Genomic DNA, 26,901 nt, shown 5'->3' on the forward strand with positions numbered 1-26,901 from the left:
ATCCCAAAATATTATGATCAACACTGACATTGATGGCAAGTATTGCCCACCTTGGAAAACTATTCTCCCATAGATGATGCTTACCTAGGATAAACTCTTCAATTATGCTTTTAAAAATAATCTGCATGGGTACACCACGTATACCGAATTCACCTGTGCTTCTGGAAGAGCCATTTCATGTGTTTGTTTGTTCACTGATGGTCTGCTCTGTGTTCTTCCTTAGAGAGAAACGTTCCTTTCTGAACCAGGTAGATCACCTAAGGATCCAGTATTTTAGGGTTCAGCACTATATCTACAAATTATTCAATTTTTTTTTGTTTTCTTAAAATGGTGGGCTTCTTTCACTTCTTGGAGTTGGAGCAGTAAATCCCAAGAGCAGGCATTGCAGATCCAGTTTCTGTTAGTTATATCCACGGTAACCAGGTTCACCAAGGTTATGGGCTGTTCAACTCCAGCTGTTATCCTGAGATAAGCAGTAACAGGAATGCTCCAGAACCAACCAACATGAAAATGTTGGTATATGTCACATTTTTGTCCCTTGCTGAATCCCTGTGACTACCTAAATTAGCCCTATATATTTTTTTTATCAAGTTCTTGATTTTAACAAATATAATCTTCAATGAGAATGTGAAGAGCTTCTGAGCTGCCTTACTTTTTATATATCTACTGTCTCCTGTCTTGATCACTGAAGAGAATCTCGTACAATTGGAAACTGAAATTTCATGCCACATCTTCCTTAATCAATCCGCATTTCACAGGTTGGACCAGCTTCTACCCATGGCTTCTACCCAGGGCCTCACCTGGGGACTGAGTCAGGCTTCCTCTGGGCATTACTTGGTCACAGTGTCGAGATTGCTAGACTGTCTAGTCAGGTCCTTTGTTCCCACAAGCCCTGACACTCAGCTGACTGAGTTTTGTCTGGATATGAGGATTCAATATGTGGATGTTCTATGATTTTTCTAAGGCCATTTAACTTAATTGAAACTCTTGACAAGTTAAAAGCTTAGTGAAGTGTGGAGAGAAAGGCTATGTTTAGACCCCTTTGAGCAAAAAGTTTAGGAAAAGAATAGGTTTTTGTTTGTTGTTGTTTTTTTAAATCCCAGCCACTATCTCTCTACCTTTAACAAGGACAGCTATATTATCTTTAAGAAAGGCAGAGACAACAAAGGGATCCAAGATGGAATCAGATTGCTATCAAAACAGCCCCAATCAAGGGAAGCAGTGACCTGATGAATGACCACATCCTCTCTCTTCATTGACTCTGACTTCCACCTTTCCTCTCTTCCTAGGTAGAGTTGCCAGATTTAGGAAAAAATAAAAACTGGATGCCTAATTCAATTTTAATTTCAGGCAAAAAAAATTCAGTATACATTCATGCAATATTTGGGACCTATTCCATGGCTCTATTTCATGGGTAGTCCATCCCACACAATTCAGTGCTTTTGTATGTTCTTGTGGTTTTCATAAGCAGATTTGTCCCTCAATTACATCAAACTGTCCTCTAGGCATGATTATTTGGTCTCCTTCAAGGCACCATAAATAGTGACTTTTCTATTTGGGGCCTATGTTAGATTTCCCAAGTTAGTTTCCTCCTGCTGCAAGTGCAGAACACCCCTGAGCTCCTCTTACCTTTCTTCCCCTACATCTGTGAAGTTATTTCATGAACTGTGACAGGGCTGAGCCCAGAGCCCCGAACACAGTAAGAGTGCCGTATATTTTTATGATTGATTAATGAACCCAAAGCAATTTGTTTTCTTCTTAGGTGTCAAATTCAACATTCATGAATCACTTCCCTGCATGCCAGGAGTTAGTAGTAGGCTCAATCTTCTATGCTGTCCATCTGGGAAGTTGGATGAAATTACTCTTTCCTTTTGGGGAGATAAGAGGAAACAAGTGGGGAATGGACTAGGGAGCTACACCCAGATTTGCAAACGTGTTATGGTTCAGCCAAAAAGAGGGAAATAGAGTTGTCCTTACATATAGGGAATCATTTCAAAGGAGTGGAATATTGACTCTCAAAGATTGGAGAGCTATCTTACCCATTGCATGTTATTTACTTCCACTGACTTCTCTAGTTTAAATTTCTTCTATGGCATGTTGGTGTTGCAGACACATATCTACAGTATCATAAAAGTAAGAAAGAACTTTGAAAGCTAACAGAATGATATAAATGGCAAAATATTCAACTCATTAAAAAGCCTACCAGCATGTAGAGTAATGATACACATCAGATAACAAGGTGTCTTTTACACACTTTGTGCTTCTATTAATGAAATTATTTAGATCTTCCTTTGTAAATGACACTGAGCAGATTTCAAACCTTGAAGATTAAGAGCTATGAATACCCCTTCTTGGTTCAGTGCTTTTCAAGTGTAAAATGCACAGAAGAATGAACATATATTCAGACGTGTCTAGATGATGAGTTTTATGCCAGCGACGCTTGTCCAAGGCTAACTTGTGAATATGGTCCTTGACTCTCCCTTTTTGAACCTTTTCCTTTGCTCCGTGGCTCCTGACTATGCTCTCAGATCCCCTGCATCCTTTGGAGGGTGGAGGGAAGCCAGGAAACTAACTGCCCAGTACCTTGAAATCCCACCACTGTGCCTATGAGCCCTGCTGAGAAAACTGCCCATTTGATTGTGGACAGAAATGACTACAAATGAAATGGCTGCCAGACTCCCATTCAGCTCTAGTAAATAAACATAAACTTGCTGTCATAACCCTCAATGAGAATCCTTAATTTAATATGGCTCTACTGTATTTTCAGTGTCCCTGGAGTCAGGTTAGAAAAACAAAAGCTGAGCCTGAGAATTCATGTTAATTTCTTACCAACTCTAACACCATGAACACAAAAAAAAGTGTTCTTATCAAATTAGATTATCATATATATGTGATAAAAATCCAATGTAATAATCTCCAAGCTCAAACTGTGATTGAAAAATATTTTCTGGGATGCTTATGATTTTTAGTCAAGTCATAAATCTTGTCCCCTGTATCTTGTACTTCTGATGTCAAGTGAATTTCGGACCATTAGCCATTTGTTTAAAAATACGAATATCGATTTTATCTGGAAACAGACCAAATGAAACTTTAAATCCAGGTACACTTCTTATTTTTATTGTAAATACATAATGAAACAGTTGGATGAACATTGAAACAAATGCTTACATTTTACTCATTTTTTAGGATGTTGTCTTGTAATGTCTTTTTAAATTTCTCAATATTTTCCCTTACTTCCTTTGAAAATCCTTTTATTGGGTGATTGGGTTTAGGTGGGGAATGATCCTGATGATTAGAGAAATATGATGACTCCACATCATTCTATCCAAGATAGAGGAATGCATTGGCCAACTCTGTGATTTCATGGATCTGTGACTTGGGGAATAAAAACCATAATAAAGTTACTACCAGGATTAGCTATGTTCATTTGAATAGCATTTTTATCTATCCGATTTGGATTCAAATGCATTATTAATATTTTTCTTTCTCTTAATATAGGTGGAGAACAGACCAAAATATTATGGAAGAGAGTATGTATCATGCTGTTCTTTGTTTAATAATGTAATAAGTAGTCATTTTGTATGTCGTTTAAATATTAAATCTCTTCTGATATATAGTCTTCATCAAATGTCCATTGTGCAAGTGTTTAATAATAAGGACAAATGCAATCAGACCCTTTTTGTATTGAATTTCCTTTATAAGACTCAGGTGCTTGGCTTCCATGAATGTGGGAGGGAAAGTATCTTTTATAGGAGCCTTGTCGCTGAGCGCCTGGCAAGTATTTGAAACTTAAGGCAGTATTGTCCATGACTGAGGCTCTGTTAGTATTTGATTTCACTTTCTACCTTGATACTATATAAAGATTTAGAGTGTCAGGCTGTGAATTGCCTGGCTAAATTCCTTACTTTCACATACCTCAGTAAATACAATATGGGGAAATCACTCCATTTCCCTGCGGTCTCATAAAACCAAAATGATGATTTCTCTGGACTTGGATATATTAGCCAAATTGCCTCAATATCATAATGATTATTTCCTCCCATTTTCCTCTTAATTTCAACTCTTGGTTTGTCTTACGTTCCCCAGAAGCCTACCATAAAGCAAATATGCATCCCATAGAAAGAGTCCTCCGTCTCTGTGGTGCGGGGAGCAGCTTACAACACAAAAGCAGAACAACCTGCACTGGAGTCAGGTGCACAAATCCCTTTTTTCTTACGTCCAACCTGGAAGACTTAGGAGCCACAGTCTCTTTGAAGTCCACGTCTCCAGCTCTCCTGGTCAATCCAAACCGTCTTCCTCTATTCCCTCCCCATCAGAGCCTCACCTTCATTATGAATGACCCTCTGATGTGTCCCAACCCGGCAGTGACTTCCTAGTGGCCACGACTGCATTTCTGAACTTTCCTTTCCAGCCTTGGGAATTCAGCCAGCAACCCCTGGAATACCTGCTGAGGAATGTTGGCCTTTGCTTTCAGCCATCCCCACAGCCCTAGCATCTCAGTTAGTCATGGGATGCTCTTTTTTTCTTTAGTATACTGACTTGGATTTTTGCTCACAGAGAGCACAATTAATGAGAAAGAAAAGAAAGAAAGAAAAAGAAAGAAAGAAAGAAAGAAAGAAAGAAAGAAAGAAAGAAAGACCTACCAAATGGGACGCTTTTGCACGTGAATTCCCAAAGGAGCTCTATTGTGCATTTTCTTTGTTGCATAAAAGTTTTGTTGAGTAACCTTTAAGTTCTCATTTTTCAACCCCCAGTCCACACAAACTACATAGTGAGAAGACAGTAAAGAAACATTTTCTTAACCACAAAAAGGGACTGTTTTGTATTAGAGGGAAATTAGCTTAGAAATTTCAGATTCTGTGTTTCCTTTTTTAAAAAATAAAAGGTTTTTGGTTCCATTTGAAAAGTAATAACATGTTTCTCTTCAGGAAACGTACTTTTTTCCCCCTACTGGGAATCACAAGAAATGTTGACAATGGATACCTTGAGGGGAAGAGTTTTTCTAGCTTGTACTTTTTACATTTTTACCTCTTCTGTGCCTTTTAGCTTTTGAATTTTCCCACTGTGCAAAGATTACTTTTATTCTTAAAACATGAATAAATTAATATTGCTGATTTGAGAAAATTAGAAAATATATAGATACAGAAGGTGGAGAACATCCTCAGCTCACCATAAAAAAAAATCATTGCTAACTTTTCCCCTTCATCTCATCCCTTCTGATGTTTTTCTGTGCATGCTTTCTTTCTACAAAGAGGGGATCATAAGACAGATGATAGATAGATAGATAGATAGATCGATCATGGATGTTTTTAAACTCACACATAAAGGAGGTGTTGAGCCACAGGCTAGATTCACAGAACCAAAGTTTTCTTCTTTTGAACAATCGAGTTCAACTTGGTTCTTGACATGTTATGTCTGCTGCTGATTATCAGCTAAACTGTATCAAGGGAGTTAAGGCTGAGCTGCTTTCAGGTTAACTGCCTGTTTGGGATATCCCTCCTCGAGAGTGGCCTGTGCTGTTTTGCTGAATGTGCCTCGTCCTGCTGTGGTCACCACCGCCCCACCCCCCGCCCTGGCCCACAGTCAGGTCGTGTCCTGGATATCCTAGCCACAAACTTCTCATGGCATCAGCTTTTGTCCTTTCTGACTCCAATGTGGGAAACTTTTTGACACTCAGTGGCCCTCCAACCCTCTACCATGTCCCTGTCATCACATGTACACACATGAGCACTCCCTCTCTTTCTCTCATGCACATTCTCAAACACACACTTGCTCTCTTTCTCTTATAAACACACTCACATACATGCTCTCCACACACACTTCCCCTGGCCCAGTGTCTGCTGTTGTCCAACCCAGCTCCTTTTTTTTTCTTTTATAATAAATTTATTTTTTATTGGTGTTCAATTTACCAACATACAGAATAACACCCAGTGCTCATCCCGTCAAGTGCCCCCCTCAGTGCCCGTCACCCATTCACCCCCACCCCCGCCCTCCTCCCCTTCCACCACCCCTAGTTCGTTTCCCAGAGTTAGGAGTCTTTATGTTCTGTCTCCCTTTCTGATATTTCCCACACATTTCTTCTCCCTTCCCTTATATTCCCTTTCACTATTATTTATATTCCCCAAATGAATGAGAACATACAATGTTTGTCCTTCTCCGATTGACTTACTTCACTCAGCATAATACCCTCCAGTTCCATCCACGCTGAAGCAAATCAACCCACCTTCTAATGCATAGGAGATGTCCCCAGCGGGTTCACAGGAATCAATGGCCACATGCTCAGTCAAAGCCCCAAACACCTCTGCTTCAGCTCTGGGATCCTATAAATCCATCTAGGATCCCATAAGTCCACCTGGGATCCATCAGTTCCAATCCTGAGTCTGAGCTCTGTCTAAATTCCTCTAGGTCTCCCTCCTGCAAGAACTGGAGACACTGGTCTGTTTTGGGGCAGACAGGTTGCTTGTATGCCTCATACATCCTCACTTCAGAAAAGTGCTTGTTCCATGATCTCCACATGTTGGCTCTTGAGATTTAAAACTAAAATTTGGAAAGCAGAAAACCTCCTCCCACCCTATCACCTCATTAGACTTCTGAGAGTTGATTTTGGGACTTGAAGCCACAAGCTTTTTCTGGCCTCTCTCCCCTAAGACATAAGCTTCAGTTTATAAGGTCTACTTGTTAAGAAGGACAGAAGGGAATTAGGAAATAAATATGGCAATAGTCATCCTCCCACAAACTATTTTCATGCTACATTTATCCTCACTTAAATCTTCACATTCCTGGGGGGAAAAGGCTAAAACTTGTCTAAGCCAACTTCCTCTGCCCTCTTTTCTGGTTCTAGGAAGGTGAAATGGGGAATCTCTGTCCAGAAAAATTTCTTCTCTAGTTTATACCCCCAAAGATCTTCAAGTTTGGGTAATCCTGGGAATCGAGTATTATTCCCTATCCCAGGAGCCTGGGGTCCCTCAGCACTGGCCTCAGCCCTCAACACAGCTCCCCCACCTTCTTATGAAACATGGGTTAATCAAATATCCGGTAAGTGGTGGTGACTGGGAGGAAGCTGTCTTTGCTTCAAGGCAACAGAGAAAGTTTCCGGGAGTCACTGTCCACTCTGTAGGGCTCAGGCGTGTGCCTCTAGAGCAAAGCAGTCATTGGCCAAACCTGCATTCTTCCCAGATACGCTGTGTTTTCTAGATGCACGTGTATTATTTTTTAAATTGCAGAAAAAAAAATAAACTTTATCTTTAAAAAAGAACAATAGTTACATTAAAAAAAAAAAACATATCCCTAAGCAATTGCTCTCAACATTATAAGGAATGGGAGAATGTTGATGATAGCTGGCTATTGTTTCCAGAGAATGAGCCCCTAAAATTAACAACACTCTGCACCTGAGGTAAGCACGTTGCTAATCAATAGTGTTCATTAGCAATCCGGACAATGCAGTTTCTGTGTTTGAGCTGAGAGCTAAATTGATAACCGCTCTTTTGTTACTCCTCATCTTGGCTTTTTGTTTTGACTTTAGCTTTCAGCTTGAGAGCAAAGACAGGAGCAGAAAGCCAGGTGGACTGGGCGCTCTTCATTTGGTTTGGCCTAACCTACCTGAATACTTCTTACGTGTTTGGGTGCATGCAGAGAAGGGTTCTAGCTGCATCTTTATGATATATGGTATTTCCCTCCCCTCTTCATCCAAGTGGGGGACACAGTCAGTTCTGGGTGGCCCCCTTTTTTAGCCTAACTCTTTGGGGTACATACTTTGTATTGGTCTGCTGAGAACAAAGATGGCCGGTCTCTCCTCAGGTTTCACGGGATCATCTCCCGGGAACAGGCAGACGAGCTTCTCGGAGGCGTGGAGGGCGCCTACATTCTTAGAGAAAGCCAGCGCCAGCCAGGATGCTACACATTAGCTCTCAGGTGAGCTTGATCTCATCCACTGTTGCGGCTGCTTTACAGGGGACCTTACTTATTTCTCCACCCCCCCCTTTTTTATTGCTGTTAAATACACGTAACATAAAATTTACCATCTTAACCATTTTTAAGTGTGCAATTCAGTGGCATTAAGTACATTCTCAGTGCTGTGCAACCGTCTCCATTATGCGTAGGCAGGACTTCTTCATTATCCCAACCAGAAACTCTGTACCCATTAACGAGTCACTGCCCATTCCCCGCCCCCTCCCCCCACTTATTTTTTATTGTCGCTTTGCTTACAGAGTACCGGTAGCCTATTAGAGGCTTATACACTTCCCAGGCCACAGATGTTATCAGTAGGTTGGACACAGAGGCTCTGTTTAGGCACATATGGTAAACTGGAGAATTATCTGGAAAGTTAGTGCTCCTGTACCCCATTCTGCCTAAAACTGAGCCAGCTGTGGCAGCAATCCCTCTGCCTCAGTTAGTTCCCAGGAGCCCTGGTCAAAAGTCTTCACCTCACGGTGTGTATGTGTGCCTGGACTGACGTGAAGTTTTTCCATGGGTTCTCTCTTGGGGTTTATAACATTGACCCAAGGGTCACATTGACTCCCAATGGCGGTCATGACGCTCCATGCCAGCAAGCCATAAGAGCAGAGTTCTCATGAGCCTTTTATCACAAAATCACAAGAACTGGAAATCACAGTGCCAGAAAAGCACTGCATTTTGTGCACTTTCCTAAACTGGATCAAATATTTGATGCCATTTGATCCTTATGGCAATCCCATAAGGCTAGAGGAAAGTATCCAAATCCAGAATCAAATTGTCTTCTAAAGTTCATTTATGAATTCTTTGGAATTGGGAAGGCTTTTCTCCATAGAAGGAATGATATCAATGGAAACACTTTCCAGGCCAGCCCACAATGATCTACATCTCAATTCTGTATCTGTAAAAGGATACTTCCCAAGTTGCACCTAGGGATGGCTTGGACACATCTTAGATGATGTCATTATAAGGAAGCACTTCAAACATTAGTAAGCGCTCTAGGTATGCAAAGTATTTTCCTGTCCCCCCAGCCCTCCAGCAGCAGTCACAGGCAGTCCCAATGGGGAACCAAGCAGGGGCTGTGAGATATAGGACCAAGGTCAAGAGGGGGCAGCCAGTGCTAAAGCAGGAGGACCTTAGAGGTTAGATCCCTGGGATGCTGGCAATAGCAGCACCAGCAGGGAGCTTCCATCAGCTTCCTTCATCTCCCTGCTGTGGCATTAGCTAGGGTGGGAGGCATGAGGTGCTCTACTGGTAGTGGTCAAAGATGTAATAATAAGGGGACTCAGGGCCAGTGGTGGTAGTTCCCCTTGCAGAGGTGATTGCCAAATATAAGGGACAGGTAGAGAGCTGTGGCTGGCTTTCTTTTTTCTTTTTTTTTTTTTTTAACATTTTGTTTATTTATTCATAAGAGACACAGAGAAAGACAGAGACACAGGCAGAGGGAGAAGCAGGCTCCGTGAAGGTGCCCGATGTGGGACTCGATCCTGGGACTCCAGGATCATGATGCCCTGAGCCAAAGGCAGATGCTCAACTGCTGAGCCACCCAGATGTCCCAAGTGGCTGTTTTTCATCAAGGATATTTAAAAGTAAAATATGTGGAAACAAGACTCTATCCACTCACATTTACAAATGAAAGTGATAAGGATTCAACAGCATTAGTGATTTCTAGGATCCAAAGACATCCTATGACTACCTGGTATTAAATCCCACCCCTGCCTCTTTCCAGGGGTGTAACTTCAAGCACATACCCAATCTCTTCAAATCTCAGTTTCCTTAGCCATAAAATGGGTATAATAATTCTACCTTTCTCAAAGCTTCTCTATGATAATTAAATGGGAGGGGGGAGGAATTCATGCCAAGTGCCTAGTTCAGTGTCTGACATACAGTACGCACTCAAAAAAATGTTACCCGCTACTGTTCTTCCATGTTCTTACTTCTAACACTGTTGTGATTTCTCCTTCTTTTGGGGACCAGATTTGGAAACCAGACTTTAAACTACAGGCTCTTCTACGATGGAAAACACTTTGTGGGCGAGAAGAGGTTTGAATCGATTCACGATCTGGTCACAGATGGCTTGATAACATTGTACATAGAAACAAAGGCTTCTGAATACATTTCCAAAATGACAACAAACCCCATTTATGAACACATTGGATATGCCACTCTACTCCGAGAGAAAGTATCCAGGAGGCTGAGCAGGTCTAAAAATGAATCAAGAAAAACAAGCGTTACAAATGAAGAACACACAACAGTTGAAAAGGTAAGCTACATGTGTGACAGAAACAGTCTCTGTTTTTAATTTATGCTGAATAACTGCTTGATTAGTATGTGTGTGATTGGCCAGAATGTTGGTAGAGACCCACCCTCACCCAGAGAAATCTAGAATTTTCTGCTAGGGGGGACCTTAGAAATCTTCTGGTTCAACTAGGCCCAGAAATGTGCATTGATTTGTTTGCCCAAACGCATACATCAGAGCCAGGGCTTCACAAATAATTATTTGTGGGTTTACTTGGAGTTTGAAAAACAAAAGTTTATTAATGTTTTATGATATAAGTAGTCCTTGGTTTTCATTCCATTTGAGGCTCTACTGGCTGTCTCCAGGTCCACCTAGCTATGCACAATATGCAAATATGTGGTACTTGTGTCTGCTTCTCTTAGGACCGAGTCACCATGTGTGATGCACAGGTCAGCCCTCTCCTGAATGTGGTCTTACCTAGATAACAGCTTTTACTGACAGAGATGGGAGCATTATCCGTGATGATGGCTATCTCTGGGAGGCTTAAAAGATGGGCTGTCCTTTGCCCCAAAGGAAGAGTTATCATGCCTCGACGAAGATTAGAACTCCCAAGTGGGCAATGTTCAAGCTGCATGGGTGGTGGCAGGATGTGGGGAGGGAGATCTGATTTTCCTCTCCAGTAAGTTGCTGTTTATTTGAAAGACACCACCGCAGTTTGCTAGCTGATTTTTTGGATGTGCCCCTTTAGGAACCATCTGCTTTGCCTGGTCCTATCTATTTTCCACTGAAAGAAAGTGACAGCCAGTCACACTGGTCAACCCCCCTGAGTCTGTACTGAGTCTAGTGTCTAAGGCAAGCTTGGACTGGGACAGATATAAGTAAGGGGAGCAGAATGGTGGGTAATGCTCCTTCTGATGATTGCTAATCCTTAATTAAACCGGAACAGCACCCCCACACTCCCCTGTTATCCAGTGTGAGCATAAAGCAAAGGAACCTCAGGTTGATTGGCTGCCTTGGCTTTGGCTGCCTTTCCTACACACCAGAAATCACTGGAATAGGGAGGAGGGCAGAGGCAGGCAGCATGGTCCTGTTGGCAGAGACGGGCATGATCTTAATTGATTTGCTGATTGAATTTTAGAGCCTAGGAGAACCTTCCCCAAAATCACATCAGCTGAGCAGCTGGCCTATGAAAAAATTATTTGCCATTTTCTCTTTTATAACTCTGGTGTCTCCAAGGCACCTGTTATTCTTTTACAAATAATTGATTTGGGAAATGGTGGGTTTTCTGATTGTTTGCATTTTACCAAGAGGGAGGGAGGGGATATGAGCCCCAACTTTCAGAATCTGTTCTGGTCCAGGCAAAAGCCATTCCTTAGTCTATTTGTAAAATCTGTTCAAAAGTAATTTAGAACAGAAAATCTGGAAGCTGACCTTCCCAGCCATGACAAATCAGAAGATGAATTGTAAAATAAATCCCTGAAGCAGTGTTTATATTTCCGAGTCAGAGAGTAATGCCACCAAAAAGGCAACACACTGCAGGCTACACACTAGAACATTTCCAGGAAAAGAAGTGAGGACAGAGTGTCTCTTGCATGTTTGTGATGAAAGTTTACATTTTGGGTACTGAACTGATACTTCTAGAGCCTTGTCCTTCGCCAAGAGGGAAGTTGGGTCATGAAAAATTGATATTTCTAGGTGATATTCCCACAAGGAAACCTGTGGGACAAAATATGTCCTTCGTTGTAGATCATTTTTATGTATTTATTAAAATTAAATTTGGGGGGAAATTAATAATCAGATTAATAATAACTTTAAATGAGCTTCCCAGTATACTCTTCTTAGGTAAATAAAGAAAATATTGAAAGAAGTCATCCAACCTCAGGGAAGGGTTTGATGGACAGGTGTTGGTGGTGTGGATTTTCTTGGACACTAATGATGCAACGTTTGAATTTCCTGGGGCAAACATTCGGAACGCTGGCTCTGGTCATTTGCTAGAGGTTGCTCATTTTGTTAGTAAGTTTGTTAAGTAACTGGGTACAAATCCATCTCTTTCTCTCTGACCTGTATTGACAAGTGGAATTATTAAAAGTCTCATTCTTGCCAGAAATTCTATTTCCCCTAAGGGCAGGTCAGTGGACGGTTGCTATGGAGGCAGTGACTAGAAAAGAGGTAGCAGAAACTTGAATGGATTTGCTGAGAAGTGCCCGGGGCACCTGTCTGCTTCGATAATGGCGCATCTTGAAGGTTTTAATGAGTGAAATGGGTAGGGTTTCCTAATAATTCTCAAATCCAGACAGCCTGGCATTTCATTTTCCAGAGTACTTAAACTCTGTTCACCCATTTATTTTATTGACCATCTCCAAATGAACCCAGAGCGACTGTGTCACCTGAAAATCCGAGAATATTATCAATGTTAATTGGCCTAGAGATATTACCTACCCCATCAGATCCGAGGGGCTTCCAGATTTATCTCATGTCAAGGTGGTTAGCAGTGAACTTGATTTTAATAACTACAGATGAGACAAGGAGGTGGGAGGGTGCAAGAGAGAAAACAAAGTTGTGGTGGTTAGCCAATAGCAGTCTCTTTCCTTACTGATTCATTTAATTGATTTTTAAAACATTATGATATATAAGGGCCACCATTTGGTACATTTAATTAAAATGGTCATGCCCGGTGTAATTTCTTTTATGAAATTTATTTCAGAATTGATTCCATAGATGAATTATCTACTGACCTCCAAAACCAGCACTGTAAGCAATAGAATGACAACAGGATTTACATTGGTTCAGACATTTATAGTTTACAGATTTCACACATGTGAAGTAATTTCCCATTTTATCCTCAGAGCTACTTTGCCAGGTACACAGAGCAGGAATCATCGTCCCTACTTTACTGAAAAAGTCCCAATGGCAGAGTAAGGAATCAAACCCAGATTTCTGAGCCCCAAGTTCAGAGCTTCTTATACCTACAGAGCAACAAGGCCCCATTCTGTTCTTATTGCCCTTATTGCTTTAAGCAAACACCCTTGGTTCTCCCCACACCCAGTCAAGTGATGCTAAGAATCACTCAATATTTACGTCATCTGTTTTGAAAAACCCACTACTATCACTAGCCGTAATAACTAAGCTTTCTTATGAAGGACACTTTGCTGAGTCAAATATATGTGACAACGATGTTTTCCCTGGCACATGTTTATTCAATAAATGTGGCTTGCCTGTATTAAACTGCATTTACATTTTACTGGAGAAAAACCATCTGTATCCTTGATATCGTAAAAGCATAGTTTAGAATATATTATATCTTACCAGTTTATTCATTTCACTATTTTTTCTAATAGCGAAAGTTAGAAAATAGCCTGTCTGTCCATCAGTTGGGGGCTGTTTAGATGAATTAGGGCACACCCATATGAAGGAATACCATGCAGCCACAGAAAAGACTAAGAATACTCGTACGTGCTGACAGGGAAAGATTATCCAGAATTATTAAATGCCAACAACAACTTGCAATGTAGCATGCATAATCCAATTTCATCTGTGTGAACCAGAAGAAAAATGGTTTTACGTAGGTTTTTTTCCCACAAAATCATAAGCTATCCCTTGAAGGATACAAGAGCTGGTATCACTGGTCGCCTGTGGGGAGGGGAAGTGGGTATCCGGGAGGTAAGAGTGGGAAAGAGATTATTCCCTGCTACTATTTCATACTCTTTCAATTTTGAACCATGATAAATGCAGCATTCTATTCCAAAAACTAAAGAATAAGAAAAAAGAACACATTAGATTTTAAATTCACATATGTTAGAGCAAACCCTGAGTGAAACGTCTTCTGCACTGAAGGTGTCACACACACATACGGAGAGAGGGGAGCCTCTGCATCCAGGCTGTTTCTCCCACCCCTTGGCACAGGTTCCCTTCTCCATCCTGACAGCTCCCTTTCCCCTTCATCTCTCCCTTAGATGCTTAACAGAGTCAGTGTGTAGCAGCCTATAGGGTTGGGGCCTGAAGACGGTAAAGGACCAAAATCACCTCATAAAGACTTTGATGTAACTGTCCCTGGAAATGGGTTGACTCTTGCTTGCTTCCTCACTAGCATTGCTGCCCTGGGATCCTACCCAGGACTCCCCCAATTTTCCGTGCCCCCACCCCCCCCACCTCTGCTTTCTGAAGCTGTGAAGACCACCTCCCACATTCCTCTCGCTTTCCCACAGCAGCATGAAAGCCCTCTTTGGTTTCTGCTTGTCTTCCTGTGAAACCAGGGGCATGAACTTTTCTCTCCATTGAAGGACTCTGGGCCTGGTTAGGATGTCCTTCTCTACAGATGAGCTGTTTCAGACAGGAATGATCTCTCTCCAACCCCAATCCACTATTTTTGTTCTTTCTGAAATAATTCTCTTCTTCATATCCAGGGGGATCCTCTCATTGTTTGTTTTGCTATTTCCACCATAAGAACCAGCTAGCCTGCCAGAGATCTTTCCCCAGCAATGATACTACATTTCCCTCCACTGCCTGGGAGCAAGAGGGAGTAGCCACACCAGGAAATGGATCTCCAGGCCCCACTAGCCAACAGAAACCCCTCAAGTCAGTTAGGCTGAGACTGAATGGTTCTCTGCCCCAGTCCCACAGTGGTACCTAAGTGTTAGTGACCTTTGGTGACTTTTGTTCATCAGAGTGTTGCTCTTGCTTTTGCTGTTTTCATCTTGGAAACATGATTTGCTTTGTCTGCAGGACAAAGTCCAAATTCCTCAACAGAACATTTGCCGTTCGTCTGAGCCTGAGCTCCCCTAGAAGCAGAGCCTGAGACAAGGGTTTGGTACATTGGCAATTTGGGAAGGCATCCTAATGAGCAGGAAGGAGAGGCCAGGAAAATGAAACAGATGAGAAAAGAAGCTAATAGGAATGGATGTTATTGAGTTGGGGATCTTCTGAGAAGCCATGTAGAATTGCTTCTTAGAGAAATTGGGGAGGGGTGTTGTTTATCTACCACCTCCTGTCCTCTATTGGCTGATGAGTGCCTGTGAGCTGTTAAGTACCTCGCATACCAGGCTATGCATGTGGAGAGCCAAGTGGGTGCCCATGGGCATCCCAGACAGTCATGTCAGGGATCTCCCAGACAGAAAGCAATAGGTACACGGTGAGGACTGGGGCTAACAGGCTGCCCTGCCAGAAGGCAAGTGCCACAGCAATCCCTGGTGGTGAGGGACACTCAGAATGAATGGAAGTGCCCACTACAGCACAGCTCCACCTCTCCCAGCCTATCTCCTACTGCTGGCCTCCCTCACTGGCCAGTGATCCACAGATATTCCTGTCCTCGCACTTCCCCTCCCCCACAACTGTGTCCAAAAGGCTTTCCCTTCCTGTGAGAGGTCGGTTCCTGGGTTCCTGTCCATCCAGCACAGCCTCTCTGGTAAAACCTGTTGGGGCCCACCCTGCTTCAGAGACTCTCAAGGAATTTCTCCCTTGAGAGGGGCACAAAACAATCCCAGAGCTTTATATACTCTTTATGATAATTTAATGTGTTGCATCCTAAGTAGTTAATTAGACCAGTGGTTCTCAAAGTATGACCTTCAGGAACCAGCAGTATCAGCAACACCCAGGAGATGGATGAGAAGCACCTCTGCTCAGGGACCCCCGCCCCCACACTGCTAGATTTGGAACCCTGGGGGTGGCACCTCTGTGTGAGCCAGCCCCCAGATGGCTCCAGTGCACACCCTGTGCCACACACCCACTGTTTGGATGCCTCTCCTCCCCAAGCAGTTGACTTGCCTGAGGCCCAGGTCACCCCAAGTCTTACTCCCTAGCTCTAGAGCCCAGCCCATGAAGGGCTCAGCCGAGGACACACTGCCCAATGAACAGCAGATAGCTAACTTTAAAATGGAACACACTATATCATATTCACTCTAAGGAACATGTATCTCAAATGCACCAACACATGTGGGTATCTCACACCCTGTGCCCTTCCCTCTGGTGGGCTCCTTCCTCCCTGGGCTAATTTGACTCACTGGGTGTCAGGAGAAGCCAGAGCCTGGAAGAGAAGGGTCTTGGAGACCATTTTGTGCAGCTCCTTTGTTTTATACAACAGGAAACTGAGGAACCCAACTCATTAGTCTTGGAGTATTTCAAAGACATCCACAGGTCACAAAGGCTTGGATTAAAAAAAAAAAAAAAAAAGCTTTAAAGTAACCTGCAACTTAGGAGTTCTCTTAAAATTAAGATCTTTAAGGAATACAAGTTACACCTCTAAGACTTCTATGTGAATGACTGAAAAGTGAAAAATGAATTCAGATTATAGTTAGTCTAGAAGGTACCCCAGTAATCAGAACGCAGCAGGGAATGGAAGACATTATCACTGGGATTTTGAAGAGAATTTAATTAACAGGGGATTTTTTTTTTCCAGGGACTGGTAATAGTGGGAAGCAGTTACCTCCCCAATGCTGCAGGGACCTGAGAAAGGCACTGGGGTCACTAGTGTCTGATGAGAGCTGGAATGGGGTTTTCTGTAGGAGGGGGGCTTGCATGAGGAAGGGGCTCCAACAAGAGGGTGGGGGGCTCCCACAGAAGGCAGGGCTTACATAATAGGAGAGTTCCCACAGGAGGGGGACTTGCATACAGTAGGGAGATTCATACAGTAGGGGGCTACATACCATCAATCAAGGGTATAGCTATGCAGCCCCTGAACTGCCATATTACCCAAAAGGAAGGGGGTGGGGAAGAAATAACCCAACTTCTCTCTCTTCTACCCTTTAATCTCCTGCCTATACCCCCCATTGGACAAACTCAACCAGAAGCCAGAGAGCAAAAGCCTGGGGATACAGTCCACACGAGTCAGTCTTGTGAATGAATTCAGGAGGGAGGGGAGTAGAATATGGCAGAGAATAATCAATGCAAAGAGTGAACACGGACCAGTTCCACTGCTCACTATGTTAGCACTGTTCTCATTACTGTATCAAGTTCAGGTCCAGAACCATAATTGGCATTAATGCAAGATAATGAGGTAGCCCTTTTCCTGGAGAGGCTCCTGGGCCATTATAGAAAGGATCTTGCTTCTGGAGGGCAGACAGACTTTGTGACTTTATTAAGGACAGTTGATTCAAACATAGTAGTGCTCAAAGCCCTTCACCAAGCAGAGCTGCTGCTTTCATTTGCCAAAGACCCTGAATTGTTCATGTAGAAAGCGTCAAGGAACTGATAACGACCCGCTCATATTTACAGGGTCTGGAAAACCTGTAGATCTGCCCCACAGGAGGTCCCTTGGAAATAATACGTAACTGATATAACCAGTCTTTTCTTGGGAGTCAAGGATAAATGGAGATGAGCATGACTTAGCTAGTAAAAGTGACAGGTACAGTAATGACTCTTCCTACCTCGCACACACAGGGTCATAAAATGGAATGGGATGTGATGCTGTAAGAATGGATTTGAACTTAGATTACATTTGCTCATGAAACCAGGTTTTACAGAGTCTTAGTTTACATGAGTCCCTTAATGCTGTGGGATTTATCATGCAGTCTGAAAAACAGTTGATTTGGCTAGGTCAGTGGTCCTCAAACTGGCTGCATCTTAGATTCACCCTGGGAGCTTTAAAAAAATACCCATGTTTGGCCTCTCCTGACTTCTTGAATCAGAGGCCTCCCACCAGTAAAGTTCAGGCATCTCTATTTTTAAGGCCCCGACGGTGATCCTAAAGTTCTCATCCCTTGGTTAGATGAAAGGTGAGACAGGAAGTAAGGGTTATCAGATACTTGGGGGAGCACTTTCTCTTGGTGATATCTGTGCTATCTGTTCTAATGCCTCTTCTATGTCCTAATTTAGACGATAGGATTCATCCTCTACCTTCACCTACCCGTAAAAAGTCCTCTGTGAAAACATGTTGTAAGGTAGTAAAAACTCTGGTGGTTCAGAGGTTTGCTTTGCTCCTTTTTTCCTGGCTCCTTTTCCCAAATCATTGGCTAAGATTTAAATGAAAATCAACTGGAAAAAGATTAAAAGAATTTAACGAAGGGACAAGGGAAAATCAACACTTCTTCCCTGTAGGCCAGCTGGTAGTTTCTTAATGATACAGTTTATAGGATTATGATTCTCAACCTTGGCTGCCCACTGGAATTTACTGGAGAGTTTTCAAAAATACCAATTCCTGAGTCACACCCCCAGAAAGTCAGATTTAACTACTGGCATTGGGCCTGGCACCTGGAATTTAGATGCTCTAGGTGATTCTGATATGCAGCTAAAGCTGAGAGCCCTTGCTTTAGAAGAATAAGTCCACTGGATTTATCTTTTATCAGAAAGATTCCCTTTTTGCCAGTCCCTCATTATCAATGACCTCAGGGTTAGAAATTTACAGAAACAAAAAGGAAAGTTATCCTAGTACATTCAGGATTTGTCAGAATAAGATGCGCCAAACCCTCTTTATTCATCCCCGTCCAAAATCTAGAAAACAGCTAATTTAGAGGCAGGCCTGGCTCAAGCAATTTTGTGTAAGCAGTGCCATCTAGTGACATAGAGGAGAGTTACATGCTGGTGACAATCTGGAAGGACTACACTTACCAGATGTGGGAGTAATGAGCAAGAACAAATTTTCAGCAATGAATGCAATGAATCATTCCCATTTCCTCAGATTTTATAGCACAAATCAGGTTATGCAATGGCTAGAGGGTGTCCTTTTTCTGGTTCGTGCTCATTCTCTGTGCAAGCAGGTAGGCAGGTCCACCAGCTTGGGACACTTAGATGTAGAAATGGTCCCAGTGATCTGACTCACTGGGATTCTGGTCCAGAGGTGTCCAAACTTTTTGGCTTTTTTATATACTCTTTAAAATTTCTAAGACCCCCCAAAAGGCCTTTCTTTATATGACTTGTGTCTCTTTATATTTACTCTATTTAAAAGTAAAACTCAGAAAAATGTTAAATATTCTTTTAAACATAACAGTAATAGGTTCATTGTGTATTTATGTAAATAGCATATTTTTTTGTGAAAAATAACCCTATTTCCCAAAACAAAAACTGGTAGGAATATTGGCATTGTTACATTTTTGTAAATCTCTTTGGTGACCAGGTTTAACAACCTATGGATGCTCACATTCGCTTTTGTATTCAACCTGTGATGAAATATTATTTTATTTGAAGTATAGGGAAAAACTCTGGCCTCACACAGAGCTGTGTCATTGAGAAAAGGAAGAATGTGGAGGGTTTTTGGTAGCCTTTTCAAGTAAATGTGATTTAAAAAAAAAAAAACAGACCAAAACTTAACAAATGATAGTTTTCTTTTTTCTTTTTTTTTTTAAATGATAGTTTCTTAAAGGATTGTTGCGATGTCTATCAGTGAACAAGACAATTCATAAAAATAGCTTTGACCACACGGATTCTGACAGTTTCTTGAAGTCCCTCACATTTTGAGAAGTGCTGTCAGCAGAACTCTGATGGATAAAAAGCATACCTTTTAGAGAAGCTTATATTTGTATGTCTGCAGGCAGGTGTTTGAGGGGAATCAGTATTCCATTTTCATCACCTTTGACTGTGGGTGCTAAATGGTGCTGTCATCTAGGACTGCTGTCCACCTGCAGTGGGTACTGCGATGCTTGCCCTGATTATGACCTCTGAGCTCTTCCTGTTGGCTTTCACTGAGGATGGGCAGCAGAAATGACCCTGGGCCAGTTTGAAACCACTTTCCAGGTAATCCTGATATATTGTCCCAAAAAAGAACCCTGGATCCGGCTTACATTCTTCCTTACAGATGTGAGAAATAGGCCCAAAGCTCGAGGTGATGTGGTGATGATGAACACTGGTGGGAAGAGACACAACTTTAGGGAATCCCACTATTTTCTTTCTCTGTCCCCCCCCCCCTTTCTTACTCCTCTAGTGCTTCCTCTTCCATCATCTTTGCATCTCTCTAATCAAGATAAGCAGTCTCCCCCCTGCCTCTCCTTGGTGAGTAGCTCTCATCTTTGCCATCTAGAACATATGCGCCCTCTTTGGGAAACTGCACCCAGAGCTGTCTCCTCTCCTACTTTCAATTTATGTGCTTCTGGTAGAGTCAACCCCAGTCCCACTCAAGACTGAGCCAAGGGGTCACATTTTTCTGGCCACTGTGGTTAGTTCACGGGTGGGTATGTGGTCAAGTCAGAGCTACTGGAATCAGTAGACTATCACCGTGAATTTCAGAATGAAGGCCTATTGCCCTTTTTTTCTGCCAAGTTGGTTTCAGCAGGTGGTAGAGTCTGTGTGGCCAAAGCCTTCCCTCTGAACCCAAGAAGGTGGAGCTGGAAAGGGAGAGAAACTGAATCCTCAGAACTTGATCTGTGGCTGCCACTAGAGCCTGCCACCCTCTGCTGGATATTTCCAGTCTGTCAGTTATGTGAGTCAATTAAATCCTGTATAGCATTTTAGCTATGGGAGTGGGAATGTTTGGGTTGAGTTTAGATGTCTACTATTTTTATAGCCAGAAGAACTCAAACTCATACCACCCTGTTAGTGCCCCCCCCCACCCTCTTTTATCCTGCACTTACTGCCCATCTTACTTGTCACCATTATTGAGAAAGCAAAAACTCAAGTCTTCAAATTCAGGCTTATTTTAATTTTGATCAAATGATCCACACTATTCTTCTTTAACATGATGATGTTAAATCGGAAAGGGGGACATCTAGTGTTTACTGAAATGGGTAGGAATGTAGGACCTGGGTTACCAGATGGACACAGGAAATAACCCAAAAACCATTTCTGGAGTGCATTTCTCCAATCTTCTTGCCCCCTGGCTCTGCCATAAGCATATCTGTAGACTTCTTAATAATTATATGCACTTAAATAAGATTAAGGCAAAATGTTAGAGTCCTAGTGAACTCTGATAAACCAGATTTTTATCTATTCATGATTTTTCCAGGATTTTTTTTTTTTTTAACAAAATGGAAAGAAACAACTCAAGCTGGAGTGTTGGATCTGGTCAAAGAGAGCCTCTGTTGAACATGAGATACCCTTGCGCCCCACTCCCGCCCCCGCCCAGGTTATCAGCAAAACAAATGGTATAAACTGGAAACCTGCAGCAAAAAGTTATCAGTAGTATTTATGAATTAAAAGCTTCATCTATAACAATCTGTGGGTTTTTTCCCCAGCTGTGGGGAAGAAGAAGGATTTTTGTTTCCTGAATAATTTCCATTGACATTAATGGAAATGAAATGGTCAAGGCTACATCTTGGGTTATTTGTTTTCATTGTCTCTGGAGCAGGTTGCAGGACTGGCATTACTCATTTCTCAATAATGAAATGTCTGGCTGGGTTTTATGATGATAATTTATAAATGTCCCAATTGGTTTTGTCTGTCCTTATACATAATCACTTTGAAGTTTCCAGAAAGTTAATATTTCACTTTGTACCTAGTCTCTATTTATGAAGCTAATGAAGCCCAACCATCAGAAGAGTAAGTTAAAGTTTACGAATGCAGCTTTTACAGTCCTCATGTGACTTGGTGGCTTTAAAAAAAAAACGATTAAGAAGCCACTTCACTGTCACTTGCAACAAATCCTTTGTTAACACTCAAATTGAGAGTCAGAAATATGACACATAATTATGAGCTATGCGTGTCCCAATGTGCCTTTAACAGAGTCAGGGTAGTTACATCGTATTGCAGTGTATATAAATGATGTGTAACACAAATCAGGATATAAGGGATTTCTATTATTTTTAACCCTGAATGATTTTAGGAAAGTTGGAAAAACAACATTAGAGAAACAGCATTAGAACATTAGAAAAATAACAACAACAACAACAATGCCAGCTCTACATTTATCAAGCATGGCTTAGTTTTTAATCCATTATAAACCAATATTGTTTCACTCAGCTTCTTAAAAATCTTTTAGTCTTGGGCTCCTACTCTTTTCAGCAAGAAGCAAAAAAAAAAACTGAGGGTTGGAGAGAGCCAGCGATTGGGCCAGGGTCAGAAAAGTAGTAACTTGCAAGTCATATAACTAGTAACTAGTCACTACAACATGGCTTGTTTGGCTGCAAAACTTCTGTCCTTTCTCCTCTACCACACTGAAAAGGAAACTGATATGCTTTATGCCTAATTTTAAAGCTTCTAAACAGAGAATTATACTGGGAATTATTTCCCTCCTCAAATATAAGTTCTCCATTCTCTCTGTGGATGATTCTTTTTTTTTTTTTTAAGATTTTATGTATTTATTCATGAGAGAGGCAGAGACATAGGCAGAGGGAGAAGGAGGCTCCCTGCAGGGAGCCCAATGCGGGACTTGACCCCAGGACCCCAGGATCACACCCTGAGCCAAAGGCAGATGCTCAACCTCTGAGTCACCCAGGTGCCCCTCTGTGGATGATCCTAATCGTCTTCTGCTCTTGACTAACTTGTTCATATGAAGAAATATGTGTAGCTGAGGGAGTTCCTTAAGAAGACAAGTGCTCATTACAGAGAAGCATGCCTATCTGTGTGGTTTCTGAAAGAAATTGCCTGTGTGCATCTTTAGCCTAGAGCTTATGTGAGTTTAAAAGGATTTGGCAATATTGAAAAGCTCTATATACCTTCACTAAATCCCAAAGTGACAACTATGATATGTATGTTTTCATTTACAAGCATCTCACTTCTAATTGTGATGGGAGAAATCAAGGTGAGAAAACTGAAATCACGGTTATCCTCATGATTGTCAAGAAGTAATGTGAGACCCAGGTTCCACTCATGGTAGCTTTGAAACACCAGCCGAACCCTGGGGTTGTAGGAGGATATACATGGAGTTTGTAATGAACTGGGTTTGTCTTCCCCCGGTGAGTTAAATGTAGAAATCAACTGGGTCACAAGGAGAGGAAGAAACCGGAGAATTCAGAGTGTCTGCTAAGCACCAGGGCTATAGGGGTGCTTTCCGTTGGTTCTGTTCAGTCCTCACAACAGCTCTGAGAGGGAAGAAGTGGGGTGGCAGGAGTAACTTATTCGTGACTACTCAGTTGGTGAGCCAGGACCCAAACCCTGGGGGAGTCCTCAGTTGAAAGCCTCTTCGAGAGCTCCTGGCTTCCTGAGAGTGAATTTCTCGGGGTGGCCTTTTATGACCATGTCCCCTCGCCCTAGCACCCTGCATGCACATGTACACATCTTGCCCTCATCTACTTCCTCCCCCAAGCTGTGTCCAAGAGCCCAGCACTGCTGATCCATGTTCGCTTTCTGAGCAAATGAGCCCTTTCATACCCTTCAGCCTTCACCCAACACCCTCCCCCTTCTCCTGTGTGCATCCTCTCCTCTCACCCAGCTCCCTGCCTTGACTTAGGGAATGCTACCTATCTTTCCAGACCAAGCTCAGGCATTTCCGGACCTGCAAAGTCTTCCTCAGCTCCACCCAAGCCTTCCTGGACATGCCTTCCTTTGGCTGCCTCGCTGTGGCTTAGATATGACTGATTGCACTACACTAGAGGGGTCGTTCAGTCACTTTTTCTTAAACTATTAATAAATACTAATGACAACTAAGTATTCATTGGGCACTTAATCTGTGCCAAGCACTGTTCTTCTCATAGCTGGCCAGTCATACTTACAAGGACTAGCTCAGGATGGACCCATGTCACAGGCACAGAAAGTGAGGCCCTGGGTCTCTGCTAGCACAATTAGGGAAGAGGCGTGTTCTCCTTCTGAAGAGGGTCATTTGAGCAGTTCAAGCCTGGGTCTATGAGCCAATATTTCCCTTCCTTTTTGTTTTAGTGCTAGTTTGGGTAGACTTCCTGTTTCCTGCAGCCAAAATAGCTCTAATGGAGTCCCAAAAGAAGGCAGGCCCGTGTCTGGGAGAGAAGGACCTTCTAGAACAGGGAGGAGTGTGGTTTGGCAGACAAGAGGGTCAGGTAGGGGAGAGGAGGCTGATGAGTTGGATGAGCTTGAGAAGGGACACGAAGGCAGGCTGAGAAGTGGGGACTTTATGCCTGAAAGCTTGAGGAGCTGCCAGAGATTAAGTTGTGGAAAAATGACTTGATGTTGGTCAACATGGCAGATGGTTTGGAGGGGAGAGAGATCAGGGCAGCATAGGAGGCAGATGTGGGAACACTGGCACATCGACAGCTTCAGGTTCAACAGCCAGCGGCTTTTGGCAGTAGCTGTCAGCAAGTTTTTAAAAGCCAACCTTTTCTATTTTTAAATGGTGGCACTTTGACCAAAGCTCATGATCATCCTACTCTTCTGATTTCAGAAAGCCCAGGTGTGGTAAATGGTTTCTCACAAGTTTCTCTAGGTTTGGGATGCTACGAGAGAACTAGAAACCCATTACCACACTTTTGCACATAGATTGGGCCCCACAAAGCTGCATTGGCCCAAAGAGCTTATCTGTTGAAGATGTGACCCTCTATTCTCAAAGCCCTCTGCCCATGGCTCTTCAACATACACTCCAAATAAGTGTTTGTTAAACGAAAGAATGTGTTTGTATTCATCCCTCATCCCACTGTCCAGGAGCAAAGAAAGAAATAAAACGTGTGCCTTTCTTTAAATACTGTGGACTTTAAAAATAACCAATATTGAATTTGATAATAAAATAAAAATACTCATTAACCTGGACTTCACAAATCCTGACCTTTAATACCTACAGAAAATTTACCAACTAATTAAATAGTTTACAGGATATTAAAATGAAAATGGTTATTACTTAAGAGAGCAAAGGTTTTCTTCCGACTCCATGAGAGTGTACAGCTAGAAATGAGGGTAAAAAGAGGTCAGCAGTGTTCAGGCTGCTAATCACATTTTCTCTAATCCAGTGCTTCTCAGATTTTAGTGTACATGAGAATCCCCTGGAAAGTTTGTTAATGCACAGATTTCCAGGCCCCATCTCCATTTGTACAGATTCCAGGTGCCACTTCCATTCGTACAGATACAATAAGTCTGAGCTGGGGCCAAGCTTCCCAGGAGATGAGGGACGACACCTTGAAGCCACTAGTCTAAACAGTACAAGAGGACTGTTATTAACTAGATAAATAACTAGATTAATCAATGATAGTTGATTAACAACAGATATAATTATTATACATTTATAATTATTATATATAATTAATTATCATGTTGCCCTAGTCCCAGAGTGCTTTATATATTGTATAATGTATTATTATATATCAATATATTTATATTACATATATTATATACTTGTTGAATATTATCTGTATAATATAGTGTGTGTGTGTGTGTGTGTGTGTGTGTGTGTTCCCAGCATTCTTTATCCCTCCCCTTCTAGAACAATAAGCAGGTATTCTCCATTGCTTTTGTGTGACTTATTTTCTTCTGTTACGAGACCTTCTTTGGTGGCCTCTGAAGGGCATCTCCCGGCAGAGGAGGTGCAGCACAATGGTCAGAGCATGGGCTCCAGAATCGTGGCTGGCTGTACGGCCCTTGGCAAGTCACTTCGACTCCCTGTGTCCTCAGGGGAGAAGGATTACAGCACTAGCCTCGTGTTTCTCCCTTCATGGTGACCTCTGAACACCCCATGCACGTTCCAGCCACTGCGGCACTGCCTACCATGAGCCCCTCCGCCAGCAGCACGCTCCCCATCCTGAACCCCACCTGCAGCTCCTGCCATCCCTGGGATCTGCATCCCAGTCTTCCTTCTCGCCTCTGACACTGTGTGGTGCTGGCCCAGAGCAAACCCTTAACCAACAGAGGGCCTGCCCCACCCTGGGGCACTCTCCCCAGCCCCCTCTCCTTCCTTGCACGCCCGTCAGCATCCTACCCACATCTTCTAAGGAGCCCCAGCTATATTCTGCTGTTAGTTTTTTTGGGTAGGTCTCCCCTGCTCTGTCAGGAGAGTTAAAAGGGCCACACCATAATCATTTCTGCCACCTCGTAAGACCTACTGCAGCCAACAGACTTTTGTACTTGCTGGACACTTAGTGTTGAGGTGAAGGAAGAGAAGGAAGGAAGGAAGGAGGAAGGCTGGAGGAGATAATTTTCCCACACTGATCACTGTTCGTGTAATGTTTTTACTGTAACTTTTGAAACTAGAGGAAAATCTACTAGGTAGTAAGCCTAGAAAGGATTTAGGTTGAACTATATGAAACTGTTGATGTTTGATCTTTTTTTTTTTCCTACAAATAAGGCAGTTTCACGGGGCTCGAACCAATACCTATTTTTTTTTAAAAGATTTTATTTATTCATTTGAGAACAAGAGAGAACGAGCAGGGGATTGGAGCAGAGGGCAAGGGGCAAGCAGGCTGTGCTGAGCCTGGAGCCCGACGTGGGGCTCGATCCTATGACCCTGAGATCATGACCTGAGGTGAAATCGAGAGTCAGATGCTCAACCAACTGAGGCACTCAGGCGCCCCCAAACTGATATCTATTTAATAGAAGTGCTTTGATCGTAGTAAGTATAAAAAGTTATACTTGCTCAGCATATACTCAGCACAGAATATTCATCAATAAGTCTACAACAAGAACAGTGATGGACTGAAATTCTGGGTTCTGAAGGGCCAGACGGGATGATTTATTAGAGTAATAGAAATCAGTTGGCACTAGGTGGCACATCTTTTAAAAATTTTTAGGAACTGGTAACTGTTCCACCATTCTGTGTGTGTGTGTGTGTGTGTAAGTGCGGGTGTAAAACATCTGTAGAAAACCCAAAACCCCTTCTCAGGGTCAGACATCTTAAAGGTTTATTTGTTTATTGGTTGGGTAGATAGTCGGAAACACTCACCTGCCTTCTAGACCCATCAAGGTGTTCTTTTTTTTTAAAATTTTTTAAGATTTTATTTATTTATTCATGAGAAAGGTGGGGG

At 42.4% G+C, this 26,901-nt stretch overlaps 1 protein-coding gene across 1 annotated transcript in view; it reads left to right on the forward strand.

Moving 5' to 3' along the window:
• CHN2 (chimerin 2) overlaps positions 1-26,901 on the forward strand; it is a 297,062-nt gene that overhangs the window by 182,295 nt on the left and 87,866 nt on the right. The window contains exons 4-6 of the mRNA XM_041728083.1: positions 3,499-3,530; positions 7,798-7,911; positions 9,928-10,213. Of these exons, the coding sequence (XP_041584017.1) occupies positions 3,499-3,530; positions 7,798-7,911; positions 9,928-10,213 (432 nt within the window). The remainder of the gene's footprint in view (positions 1-3,498; positions 3,531-7,797; positions 7,912-9,927; positions 10,214-26,901) is intronic.

The sequence above is a fragment of the Vulpes lagopus genome, chromosome 13, assembly GCF_018345385.1.
Source record: "Vulpes lagopus strain Blue_001 chromosome 13, ASM1834538v1, whole genome shotgun sequence".
Lineage (NCBI taxonomy): Eukaryota > Metazoa > Chordata > Mammalia > Carnivora > Canidae > Vulpes > Vulpes lagopus.